Consider the following 14,234-nt stretch of genomic DNA (forward strand, 5'->3'; position numbering starts at 1 on the left):
TGGGCATGTTTGGATGGTAATAAATTATTTATTCTATGTGATAAAAATCATTTAAGAAGAATTTTTTCATATGATGATAAAATAATTTTTTTATGAATTGTTGCTTGCTTGTTCATACTATGAGTAACTATAATTTGTTTGATGCCATGTAATGTTAAAATAATTTTTTCATGATTGTTGTTTACTGGTTCGTTCTATGAGTAAATATAATATGTTTAATGCCATATAATGTTTAAACAATTTGTTCATGAAATGTTGCTTGTTCATACTATGAATGACATATTTATCTATGTAGAAGAGCTTTAGCTTTGTTATATGTTTTACCAATTGTGCATCTATTATATGTTTTAGATTTAAAATTCTGAATGACATATTTGGCTATGTATGAGGGTCTTGATATATTGACTGTGCTACTATGCCATTTTATTGACTATGCCATTGTGCCATTTAATGGACTTTGCCATTATACCATTATGTTGACTATGTCATTGTGCTATTTTGCGGGCTTGATCGTACCATTTACACGATGCATTTTATTGAGAGCATAGTGATTGGTTAGAAGATTACCATTATGGAAGCTAACATTCAATGATTGCGTACCAAATATGCTGCTGAGATCATAATGAAGTATGGACTTTTTATAGTGATTTTAAATTGATCCTAGCGAAAGGTCCCGATCTAGGGTCGTCGGGCGGTGTGTGGCTAGCCTGGCCTTTGCCAAATATTGTTAGATTTGATTGTCCCGATCTCTGCTGAACTATCTATGCCCTAGTTCAAACATGATTTGATGAAATCATCTTGATTGGACGACTAGGATGTCGAACACTCCTACTTGGTCAGCTCTGTAAGGGTATTGAAATTAGGAATCTATTCTTGAAATAATTATGATAAACTATGATTGAAAATATAATTTTTAAATATATGATCTAAGAAGAATTTTTGAAATTTATTGAATTTGTTAGTTGGGGTAAGTAATGTAACCTTTTTCTAGATTTATCGGCAAATTTTAAATATTTTTTTGAATTAAATTATTCTGATTTATGAATTTGATGCATGGTGTTATATGCCATTTCTTAGAATATTATATGACTCTTGATTGAACGAATTGGTTTTGCTACGGATTATGGTTTTGAATCGAAATAGATTTGGACTCTTAGCCGGACTATGTTAAGGACCCCGCTAATGGGGGCTACTACATTGGCATATGATTTTTTCTGAAGGTCGTGTCCAAGATAATTAGTGACATATCGCCAGTAGACCAGCAGTCCTGAAGGACTTTGCTGCAAGTTGATGTGCAGTTCACCGTAAGAAGATTAATCGGTGTTATGACCCAACCACAGGAAAGATGTGGCCATAGTTCTTGGCTGTTAGTTGAATTTGATGATTTGAAAGAAATTAATTCATGAATGATATTTGGATTTTGGGAAAATTGAATTTAATGTAAGTAATGTTTCATTTTTTTAAATTATCAGCAATCATTAAATTATTATATTCATAATATTTAAGTGGTATTATTCATGATGTATGAATTTGATGCATAGTATATTATTATGCAATACATTATTTTAGAAGGTTACGATGATATATGATCTTATTATTGATTTGATCAATTGATTTTGATACCTCATGATTTTAGAACTTGAATATAAAATTTAGAACTATATGAATTTCGATCTGGTTATGTTAAGGACCCCACCAATGGGGGCTAATACATTGGCACATGATTTGTCCTGAAGGTCGTGTCCAAAATGATTATATATTGCCAATAGACTAGTGGTCTTGAAAGACTTTGCTGCAAGATGCTGTGCCGCTCACCGCAAGATGATTGGTTGGTGTTATGACCCTACCATAGGAAACATGTGGTCATAGCTTAGGATCAATAATGAGTATTTGAAAGAATTTGAATGTACGAACATAATCTAATATTTGATTTGTATAATAGTATTGCACATATGCTTATTCTCTGCATATTATTATCTATTTGATTTTCTAATTTATCTAGCTAAAATGTTCATTGCTTACTGGGTTATTTAGCTCATTATATGATTTTTTTTATAGATTTAATTAGAGAACTAGCCTATCCAAATTTTCAATATAGGAGAGCGATTAGAAGAACTGTAGCACAAGTTACCTTTGATTAGAGTTTATTTAAACTAATATATTACCTTAGATTAATATTGAAATTGTGAGACATTGTAAGTTGAGATAGTTAATAAATAAACTTTGCATATTATTAGTTAAATTGTTTTGCTGCATATTTATGATATCATGATGAGATGCCTTGCATGCTCATGGGGAGAGTTTTCTATGAGTGTGCGACAATTGTCACGATCTCGGGCTCGCGATCTCGGGTTGGTGGCGTGACAAGTTGTTATGACAAATGTGGGTAGTATAGACCAGTTGACATTAGTTACCAACATTATCAAGAGTGGAAACCAGATGTAGGCTATTAATGCTGAAAGATGACAATTATCACATCATTTGTCTTCTAATAAACATAAGAGAATGCAATCAAAATTGTGGATCCTTTGGTTGATTAATGAGGCTAGTTTATCTTTAAGTTACCCTTGCTTTTACCTTTATCTTTAAATTTCTTGCATTTGGTTTCTTAGTAAAACTTTAATTTACTAATAGAAGTAGTAGTAGAGTATTTTGATCCAAGCCTCGTATTTTTTATTCTTTCAATGAGGCAATATGATGATAGTAAAAGTCCTTCAAGGTCAAGGCATCCATTTCTATGCTACTCTCATCTTCACCCTTTCATTATTCCATTTCTAGCTAATCCGATGCTGGTGGTACACCCACGCATCTCCACCAACCTAAGCTACAGGACTTGTTTCTATTCTCTGACAGCAAACAAGTTTCCTTAGCATGCTGATCTCTCTCTGGATGGGAAAGAGAGCAGGAAATAAACCCTAAGCTATCTAATTCTTAGGGCCCTGTAACACAATGCAGGCCATCCCACTATGGTTACGCATCAACTGTTCTTTTACTTTTTTTATTCGCATCCTGCGAGAGATAAGAATACTACAACTCAATAGAGTATATAATCTTCTTTCAAGTAACCTTACAGCCCCATCCGGAACGGCTTAAAGAACCTTTATCCTGACTTTATTTGAGATAAAATACCAAATGCTATTTATGAGCCTTGATCTAGTTGAGAACTTTAACCCTATCACACGAGCTTAATTCCGGTGTACATAGACGTAGGGGAGCCAGGTCTCATTCTCCACCTGGGAGCCATTTTTCAATTTCATCTTTATTTAGGATTGAATGATAGAAAAGTATTACTCTCACCCTCTTCCATCTAAAGTGTTATTATATATATTATACTGTAATATTATAAATTATATATTTCACGACTTCATAATAACAATAATATGGTGTGTAAGGTGATCATATATGGTATTACAGTAACATAGCAATATATAGAACACATTTACATGCTATATTAATGAATTATTATAACAACAGTTTAGTCACGAGTTGTATGATGTGATTAGTGATATAATATTATATAATGTCACAATAATATATTATATTATATATATATATATATATATATATATATATAATGTCACAATAATATTATATATATATATTGCAATTTATGGCGTTCATCCTTGTGATAAACTAGATTACAATATTATAATATATCTATTGGCAAACTACTCTCTAACTAGTAATATAGTATGATATAAATTAATATTTATTGTCTTTACCCATATGTAGATTAATTTGATCCATTGCTCATAAAATTAGCTAACAAGGAATACTGAGGTTAGGACGAGCTTCCTAAAAAATATATCTTTCCAATAAAAACTAAAAATCATGTATTAAACCTCCTCAACATCCAAACATACTCCTCAATCATTACAGGCTTCATCATTTTTTCCCAGATGCAAAAATAAGATTTGTACCCACTAAATCAGGTCTACTTGACACACTTGCATGAATTTGGGTAACAATTACAAGGAAGAAAAAGGAAGGAAACTATACCCAACCAAGGATGGATGTAAACTCATAAGCTATAATCATCTAGGTCTTATTGTTAAACAAAAAAACCACCCTATGATCGCAAGCAGGAAGTTCTTAGCAAGGAGACCTCACAATAAGTTGCTTAAATGAACCAAGGGGAGAATCAAGTCGTCTGGTAGACCTTCAAAGAAGAATTATTGGCAGCAGGTGGAGACATTTCTTCAGCCCCCTTCCAAAGAAATGCGAGTAGAGTAGAGCTCAACAGAAGGTTCAAAAGAAAGATCAAACCATTTAATCACTCACAACACAGTAGTCAAGGCAATGACTTTCACAGATATCTCCCACCTGATTTAAATTTCTTGAACCTTTCTCACTCCGGTGACAATTGCTCGATTTCCAGAGCTTCATACATTTTGATTTTAGAGGATATCTATGTATTCGAATTACTTAAGATTTCCGATTCACCAAAGAAAGGAAAAAAAGAAAAAAAAAAAAGAAAAAGAAAAGAAGAACGTAGGATCACAGAGCACCAAATCACCATAAGATGGGAGGATCTAATTAGAGTTTCTGGAGTTGAACATCTCCAAATGCTCAGAACCCCAGGCCATGGAACAAAACACAGATCCGCCATAAGATTCTCCAGTGTTGCTGGGTAAATTTCAAATCTTTAAACTATTTTGTAATTGTTTTACAGACATTTTGAATTACAGAATACTGAACCCTCTCTCTGTACAATGGAACGGAAAAAATTTACTCCCCCAGGCACATCATGGACCAGTAAAAATGTTTGCGCTAAAGACCATATAATGCATCCTATAGGATGACACTGATTCCATTCCACAGGGCCTAGCTCATGTTTTGTATTCTGACAGCTCGAGGCATACTCATATTCCTGTGTAATGAGGCGCCCGGTTTACCAAAAAAAAAACCATATAATACAGAAGAATCTAATTCCATTCCAAATTTATCATATAACAATTTCTTCTACCCAGAGGTGCTCACATTGGCCTCAGGTGAGATGATCACACGAGTTATTTCTACATATCCCTGAACTCAATTCCAGCCTCAGCATCGCTTAACATGTGATGCTTCTGTTCCAGGTGGTAATCGCAGAGTTCCAAGAGCTGGTCAGCAAGTGGAGGAATGCCTGGGTTTCGACCATCATTGTACTTGTGGGCATTATAAGCGATCTGCCAAACATCATGCCTGAAGTCCTCCCGGCTCTTGTACTCCATGTTTCTTACCTTCTCTCTGATCGTGGAGAGGTCCATTGGGCGCTTTATGATGTCAAGGTAGTCAGGGGCTTCTTTCTTCGTTACCGGTTTGAGAAAAAAGATACGATATTTCGATAGTTTCCTTCAAGCTATCGAGTATGCTCTCCAATATGTTAGATAACTCAACCTGTGGAGGAATCCAGCAATCATACTACGGATTCTAAACAAAGCTTGTACAAATGAAGAGAACTATAAAAATAAATATCAAGACTAGCACCAACTCAGCATTATGAATCCTTATTCAGCAATAATTCCTAAAGACAACTGCTGGTGTTACTGCAAGCTTTTCCAAAGCTTTCCTCACAACATATAAGAGAAACAAATATAAAACCATAAGGGAAGAGCCGGACATACAAGCTTAGCGTATAGGTATAGTAAATCCAATTTTCAGCAAAATGGTTGGATATAAACAAGCAGAAAAAAAATACATACCATTTTTCAGGAAATTAGATCGGAAAAAGGTAAGCAATTGAGGTTTTCTTTTTTTCTAGATAAGCACTAATTACTTAATTCGCATTAAAGGTGCCACCATTACTTTAACCTCAATATCAGATTCTGATGACAAGAACTCACTTGAAAATCAAGATTCAATTTTCAGATGAAGTGGCAAGAGTGCATTTGCTGTTAGAGTCTTTTAGCAGATCATAAGGTTTCATCAGATCATAAAAGACATACTTGCTGGATCATTAATGTATTTTTTCATTGAAAAAAATCATATTTTTAAAATTAACAAGACACAGGATGTGACTGACTACTCACTTTACCTTGGAAGCTTATGTCCAAACTCGAAACAACTCTGGTAATGAGAGAATCAAAACCTAGGCCTTAAAATTGGCCATGCATTCAAAACAAACCAAGACCCTCCCCAGTATACTAGATACTACATCCTAAATATAAATTACTTGATTTATAAATTTTGCAGTGAAAACTAGAAGTCAAAAAATGGTTGACGCTGTTGAATGATACTTATTTTACATGTCAAAGTTTAATTTTTTTGGGATACCGTTCAAAGTTATTAGTTCTTTACTTTTTTAATATGTTCTACCATCCTAAATCTATGAATTCTTAAATGGGCCAATCAATCTATTAACCAACATAGTTGATTGATAGTCTCTGCATAGTCACTTATAGACATCAATTAATGTGAAAGTTTGTTAGATAACACCAAAGTTTACGAACTCTCTTAAAACCAGAGTAAATTATTACTATTGCTGCTATGCTAAATGTTGACATTTTTCTTTTTGTGATTGTGGACATATGTAGCGTATAAATTGCTTGCAGATTCCACACAAGCATGCAAAATGTTTATTGAAAGCGATGCTAGCTAAGAGGGTAACAATTAGTCAAATGGGGCCAATTAAATGACACAGCCATCAAGAATATGACAACTGGTAATTTCAATTCATTTCATTTATAGTTTTACCTCTCCTCCCCTACGACGCTTTGTTAATGGTGCATATTCTGTCTGATCAGCATCGGCCATCGGTCGCCTCTTTGCAGCTCGATCCCTTTCAGGTATCCTTCTGTCGTTTCTGTATGGCCTATGATCCAGTAAGTATTCATCTCTGAAATCATGTTTTTTCTTTTTCTTCTTCTTCTTTGTCCTTTCCTCCCTCCTGAATGCTTCTGGATATCTTCTGGCCTCAAATAATCTGTGTTCTTCTTGCATCCTTCTTTCCTCCTGAAGCATCCTACTAGTTTTCTCTTCCACTATCCTCTCCTTGGTTTTTCTTTTCTCTTCCTCATCCCATAATCTCCTGTCATAGATGAGATTTCTCTTACTTGTCTCTTCGGTGAACCACTGGCTCTCCTGATTTTTCTTCTTCTCAAAACTCGATAACTCAGTAATTTTCTTTATTTTTCTGAAATCGTGATCAATTCCAGTGTCAGTGGCAGAATTAACTTGCTCCACGTTAGTATTAACTTTCGGCTGTTTGATGATGATTTTCTTGCGTGATTGTTCTTTTTCTGTGTCAACAGGAAGGCGTATAAGAACAGAGGATTTCTGAATTTCATTCTGAACATCACCAGAATTCGACTTATTAGATATTATTATTTTATTGATCTTTCCTGATGGTTTATTCGCCCCCTCTGCATCTACAATCTGTTTATCAGAAGTATGAATCCCTGACAAGTTTTTCTCACAAGGCTTTTCAGCTGGGCCGCATTTGAACTTCACCGGGAGAATCTTTGTCGGCAACTTCAGTCCTGCCCTTTCAACACTTTCTGGTACTTCTGCATCTGCCACTTTTGCAAGCATTTTAGGCACCAACTTCTTGTTTGGAGTTTTCACTTGGAGCTGAGTTGCAGCATCAGGAAGATTAGATTTTCCTGACACACTTTCTAGTTCTGAAGTTTCTGCATCTTCTCCATATTTAGGGCAGTTCTTGTTGGTCCGCATGTGTCCAAGCTGGTCAATCACAAAATTGTCAGTCACTGCAAAGACAGACAATCCATTTCTAGATGCAAACTTGCATACGATATATTACTCACCTGCCCACATGCTCCACACACAAAATTTTCTCTCACTGGTTTGTCATGCTGTTTCTTTTCCTTGAAAACCTAATTCAGCATAGAGAGAAGGTTAAAATATTATGGAAAGAGCTAACTGAAAACTACCAAGTGGTAATCCACAATTATGTAAAGCAAAAAAAACTTTATCACTGCTCTGACCAATTTTTCAAACTGAAAAAATAGTTAGTAAAATTGTACTTTAGAATAAAAAATTGGCTATCATTAGATGAATTTGTATGTAAGAGCCAAAACACACATGCATGGTTGGTAAACCCTATATTAGATAAGTACATGCTTTTGCTGGAATATAACTGAAAATGACCCATGCTTTTCACTGCCATGATTGAAGATAACAAAATTAAGGCCTTGTTGTCCCTCTTAGCCTTCTAGTTATGTTATTTTTAGTAGGACTATAATGCGGGTTTGTTCATTTTATATAATATTGCTCATAGATTGTTGGTGCGTTACAGGGATAGGTACCTCTACACAGCCGATGCTACCATGTATCAATTTCTACACTCCTAAACCAAAGGGTATTATTTCAACTTTTGATATATATATATGGTACAGGTAAGGGTGCAAATGAGCTGAACTAAACCAAGTATCAGGCTAAACAAGCTGCTTGAGCTTGGCTCAAACTTGAGTCAAGCTTAGCATATGCTGTTCAAGATTGGCTCCTGTAAGTTCTGAGCCGAGCTTTTATCAAGCCAAGCCAAGCTTCCCATATATTTTCAGTCCTCTAGTTTTCAGGCCCAGCGCTTTTATGAGCCAAGCCCTAAAATCTATTAGTGCTCCGCTTGTCTTCTAGCTAAGCTGAGCCCAAACCAAGCCACCATTTAGCTGATTCTGAGCTGCTCATGAGCAGCTTGGATCCTTTGCGGCCCTAGGTTCAGGATGACATAAAATGGTGCAGGCCCATCTCCCCACTTTCTGTTTTAATGCCTGACCACCCACATTCCACTGGATTGTTTAAGGCTTCTTCGAATTCGCATTTGGCTTTTCCAGCGATTTAAGATCTGATGCAAGACTTATAGACATGGTAATTGCCATTCTGCATTGGATTAAAATTACAAATTGAACTAGTCCATAGTGCACAAGCTGCCTGCAGAACTTCAAGTACATGAGCCTCCCCCAATGCTGGTATAGTGCACATACATGAGTTGTCAGCATATAAGCACATTTATATCACTTTTTGTAGGTTTATCATATATTTTTGAGCATTGTTGTTACTATTTATACACATAGATACTGTTATTTGTAACATAAATTATTTGACAACCTGTGTTGTCAATGGCGTGTGTAAGGTGCAAGCTGCACACTTCCTTTTCTGCACCATGAAGAAAAGCATGGGTGCAAATCCCAGCCATCCATTATATTATGCCAATTGAGATTTTGGGGCTTATGTGGCCATAAAGGGCAGGGAAGGGGGGTGGGCGGGGGAACTATCACAGAAAGAGAGAGGCAGAACTATCACAGAAAAGAGAGAGGCAGACAAATCTACGGTTCCAAGCAGGGCAGCAGGCTTTCTTCTTCTTCCATCTGGTAAGCCCCTTGTTTTTCCTCTTCATTTTTCTTCCTGATTTTCTTCTCTCTCTCTCTCTCTCTCTCTCCTCTCTCTCTCTATTGTGCTCTTGTAGGGGAAGGAATATGAACTGGACTTTGCCATCACAAAAAGGGGGAGGAACAGACCACACCTTCTTCTTCTTTAGCTGTTGCAGCTGCTATTGTCCTTTCTGCCCCATCATGAACAGAAACAGGATGTATTACCCCTAGTTTTCTTCTTCTTCTTCTTCTTCTTCTTATACTTCTTCTTCTCATGCCCATGAGAACTAGATAATCAGTTATGATAACCAACATTTGCTAAATTGATATGTTTTGTATTAGAAGTATGATTTTAATGCTTTTAATATTTTACTTGTGTTGATAAATTGATAATTTATTTATAGATATGTATATACTTACATATGTCTTTAAACACACATCAGATGTAAAAAAAGGATTTTACCAAATGCTTTGAGCTTTGATCTGGGGGTTGAAAAATGCAAAAGTATACCATTGGTTGTGATCAACAAGGCCAAGAATGGTAATGTATAAAAAATTGCACTAGGCCCTTGATTATGCATCAAGTTGTTCCAAATAGACTATCATCCGAACTAATGTGAATGGGAGGTTTCAACGCTAAGCAAAAGGCTCCACAACACATCAATTTTTATATGTAGAAATTTAGGCCTTGTGGAATACACAAATATTTTAGGCCGTGTAGAATTCATTTCAAGCTGTTGAGGAACTATATGCATCATAATATTAGGGTGTGCCATGTGTCATGTTGAATTGTACCGGTAAGATATCGGTAAAGGATCTGTTCTTGAGACAAAGAACCTTCGTAAAAAGATTCAAAACCAGAATTGCTGAATTATTCTATTTCACTAGAATTGATAGCAAAGACTAATTAACTACTTTATGCTAATGAATTTGATTTATCTTGAACATATGAATGCAGTTTTTTACTATTAAGCAGAAATTTGACATGGTTAATCATACTAAGGTTCTGCACTATTTGTTGTTTGACAGTTGTCAAAGGCTCAAGGCATGGTAAGGTGTCCTCTTGGATCCTAGGCCCAAAGTGCAGTGTGCTCCTTGGCGAAGCGAGGCACAAATACACACATACACATACAGACAAGCATATGTCAATACATACATACACATATATACATGCATATATCCATACATATATATATATATATACATATATAATATATATTAAGAATTAAAACTTTGTAACAAAAAAAAAATGTTGGTTTCTAATTTATTGTTTTTGGGTTCAGAAGGATATTAATCCCTTATCTCTTAAAAGCTGCATTACAAATGGAGATGAGACCAATAAGAAGACTAATTCTTTGGATATCGCTGATGCTAAAACATGGAAGTGGAAACAAGAATTTTACAGAAGCCTTAAATGCTTTTTCTACATGAAATTGTAATGCGTGCATTGTGCAAGTGCAAAATTAGACATATCTAAAACTTACAAGTCATGCTATACCTTAAGTCCATCTTTAACTGAAGCACTTTTCTTATTTACTAATCCAGATACGTCATCCATTCACTCCATTACCCTTTTTAGGTTTTACCTTCCAGACAGAACTCCTTTCAGCAAAAAAATTTCAACCTGCAATCATGCAATATTTAGTTGTTCAGTTGTTTGCTCATTTAGAATTTCAGATATTCAATTCAGACACCACTTTGCTAAAAGACGATAACAGTGATCTATTCATTTTTGTCTACAAGTATAAATCCAATGCCCAGAAGCATGCCGACACTTTTACCTAGTAAATGATAAGATTTACCTCCTTAGGTTTTTGTGTCATCAACTCCTTTGAGGTAAATGAACCATCAGGATTTGGGGTGCTAACAATTTGTCCAACCACAGTGTTGATTTCTTGGTACACTCAGCATTTGCAGGATCTAAATGAGAACCCATGACCTACTTCTACTCCATTGAGTTTAGTTCTCTTCTTCTTTATATCAGCCCCCATCATCTGCATGATAATTTACCCAACCAAGTCAGAATAGGCAACAGGCAAAGCTCTCATATTCTGAATTACTTATGGATAGCAAATATAACTTGAGTACTAGCTGGAAAATACACTTGTAGATCTTCCATAAATGCACATTCAACTGTGCCATACTTGAAGCAAAATTATATATTTTAATCAAATACACTGACAACTGCAATATATGGATTATATCAAGGTTCGCCGTCTCGGTATCGAACTCCCGTACCGGTGCCACACTAGCACAGTATCGATACGGTACACTATGGATTTTTTTTTGCCGTATCGACACTTGGTATGCCACCCGTACGAATACCGGTACCAAACCAGTATGGTACGGTATGTCCCGTACTGCTCGGTTCAGGCTGGTACGCCGTATCTTGGATTGTATAAAAAATATTATATACATATTTGTAACTCTATTTCTAGGTGTGAAGGTGATCGATAATCAAATATAAGGTAAGCGTATGAGTGCCACGCATACAACAGTGCATACAGCAATACAAAAATAAATAGCACAGCAAAGAACTCATAGTGACGCTCTCACTCCATCCATCATATATTATCCAACACTAATACAGAAATGCAGTGCGATGATAGCTCAAATGCATATGTTTGCTATTCTAGTTGCACTCAATCCATTTGGTTACCTGGTAACTGGACTGATCATCATAGATTTCTTCTGTATCACACATAGGATGATGATATGGAGTAAAAATTCTCCTAGATATAGTGGGAACCAATCAGGATCCCAGTCCATCGGTGGGCCATCCTAGATGGAACCGGTGAGAAATCAGGTCCTAGGAAAACTATGAGAACTTGGTCCAACATGAATCAGTGCATCATGGACTGTCCCAATAGGTGCCAGATGGGGGAAACTGGGTTGGTGACCAGGTCAATCAGTATCGACTGGGATAGAGCCGAGACATGGTGAGAAGAACAAAACTGAAGCTGTATGTCCTGTTGTCTCAGATCAAGAGAGAGGAAAAGTGAGAAGAGAGAAAGGAGAGGAAGAATGAAAAAGGAAGAGCTCAAGGTAATTTTTTTTAAAATTTTGTCAAAGCACTGGTTACTGATGGCATTAACGGATTGACCCAATCATGCGAACTAAGAAATCTACCTAGTCCTAAAATAAGACAAAAAACTATGACAATCTTCTAAACATTCATTAAAAATAAAAATTAATGAAAAAATCAAAATAAAATAAATAAAAATTTAGTGTTCAAGTGATTCACTAGGATGCCAAAGCATCCAAGGGTGATGAGACAATATTGTCCCTTGACCTGCCCCAGACCAAAAAAAGTCCCAGTATTGGGATTTAACACCTTGGTGGAAACACTTTCATGCTAAACCCAGCAAATCCTTTTCTTAAAAAAAAATCTTGAGATATTGAAAGCATTAGCAATCTACTCTTAGGTAAGAAGACCCCCATTTTAGGTAAGAAGTCCCAGTATTGGGTTCACTTGCCTCAAGGATTTAAGTCCTAGTGGGACAGCACAACATGCCAGCTCCCCCAGTGTTGGGAGAAGACACCATCTCAAGCGTCGAGATGGAACAAGATATCCACCATCCTAAGTGTTAGGATGCACATCTCGTTCAACAGAATGACTGGGATGACCCTGTCCCACAGGATTTCAATCCTTGCTTTGCCTACTGGTTTTGCACCTAGTTGTAAGCCTTCCTTCACCTCTACATTTACCCTCTTCACCTTACTATACCTTTCTAAACCTCTAACCATTATCTATTTTCTTTCTCGTCAACTAGGGTATCTTTTAACTCATCAATTTTAGATGTTTACCTCAAAATTCTGCTCGTATTTGACACCATAAACCCCGTATATGTGTCTCATTGGATCTAGTTGATGGTATGTTTTCTATCATCCATGGTTTCAGGTTATATCCTTGTCAGACAAAGTCGGACAGCATTGGAACCAGCATCAGTCATCATGACACTTGTTAAAATCTCTTTTCTGATATTTTCATTTTTATGGTAAGAACTGATATTTTCATTTAAATAAAAAGTGTTTCACTCTTTCTTTTGAGGGGTCTGGCATAATGTCACTTATGCCCAATGATTAAATCCAGGTATATTACACATCAAGCGGACATTTACCTGGCGTTAGATGGTTACTAATATCGTACTATCTTATATGTAATTTTTTTCAATGTTTTTGCAACTGAATGGTGGATTCATTTTGGTTTGTCCGCAAAAAATCTTAAGCGGCTAGCGATCCAGAACTCTCACAGACGTCTCCTCGAGTAGGTACAAAGGGTAAGCAGGCAGCGAGTGGCACGAAGGCTAAGAAAGCAGCTATCCAGCACGCCAAAAAAGAAAAACAAAAAGCACATGCAGCCCCAATGGAAAGTGTCGAGGAATCAATTCACTCAGATTTAGAGATTCAGAGACTAGGAGCAGCAGTTTTGGTGGTCATGGATCTGCTGGCCATAGATGGAGTAGAGGGCATGAGACCACTGTTTATAAGACAGCTGCAGGGTGATCTTCGATTCACTGGTGAGTCCGAATTTACGCATACTACCCAGGATAGGGACTACAGTGCACGATCTGATGGAGCCCGCGAGGATCCGATTGCATATAGAAGATAGGCTCCTCAAGGTCATTCAGAACATGATGCAGCTACAAATACTCGCACGTAAAGTAAGATCCATAGATGTATCAGGTTTGGAGTCGTATATTGGAATCTATTACCCGCAACCATAGGCAGCCTATGATCCATAAGGATACGAATATGGACATGGTGCGTCTAAGGCATCTTCTGATGGCAACCATCCTACGCAGCCCGGAGCATCTTCCGGTGGCCCCTTCATGGTTGTTCTATCAGCTAGTTTATCAACAAGAGGACACCTCTCAGAGCTACAGCTTCAGCGAGAGATCCGAGAGTACTTATACCCTGAAGTGT

General features: G+C 36.5%; 1 protein-coding gene across 1 annotated transcript; it reads right to left on the reverse strand.

Annotated features, from left to right (window-relative positions):
* Positions 1 to 4,780: 4,780 nt before the first annotated feature.
* Positions 4,781 to 10,866, reverse strand: LOC120107979 (transcription initiation factor TFIID subunit 1-like). Its single transcript, XM_039121506.1, has 4 exons — positions 10,807 to 10,866; positions 7,746 to 7,814; positions 6,676 to 7,662; positions 4,781 to 5,379 (listed from the first exon to the last, which is right to left on the reverse strand). Exons 1-4 carry the CDS (start codon positions 10,864 to 10,866, stop codon positions 5,275 to 5,277), a joined length of 1,221 nt encoding a protein of 406 aa, XP_038977434.1. The 3' UTR covers positions 4,781 to 5,274.
* Between the last annotated feature and the right edge of the window lie 3,368 nt (positions 10,867 to 14,234).

Source organism: Phoenix dactylifera, unplaced genomic scaffold, assembly GCF_009389715.1.
Source record: "Phoenix dactylifera cultivar Barhee BC4 unplaced genomic scaffold, palm_55x_up_171113_PBpolish2nd_filt_p 001099F, whole genome shotgun sequence".
Lineage (NCBI taxonomy): Eukaryota > Viridiplantae > Streptophyta > Magnoliopsida > Arecales > Arecaceae > Phoenix > Phoenix dactylifera.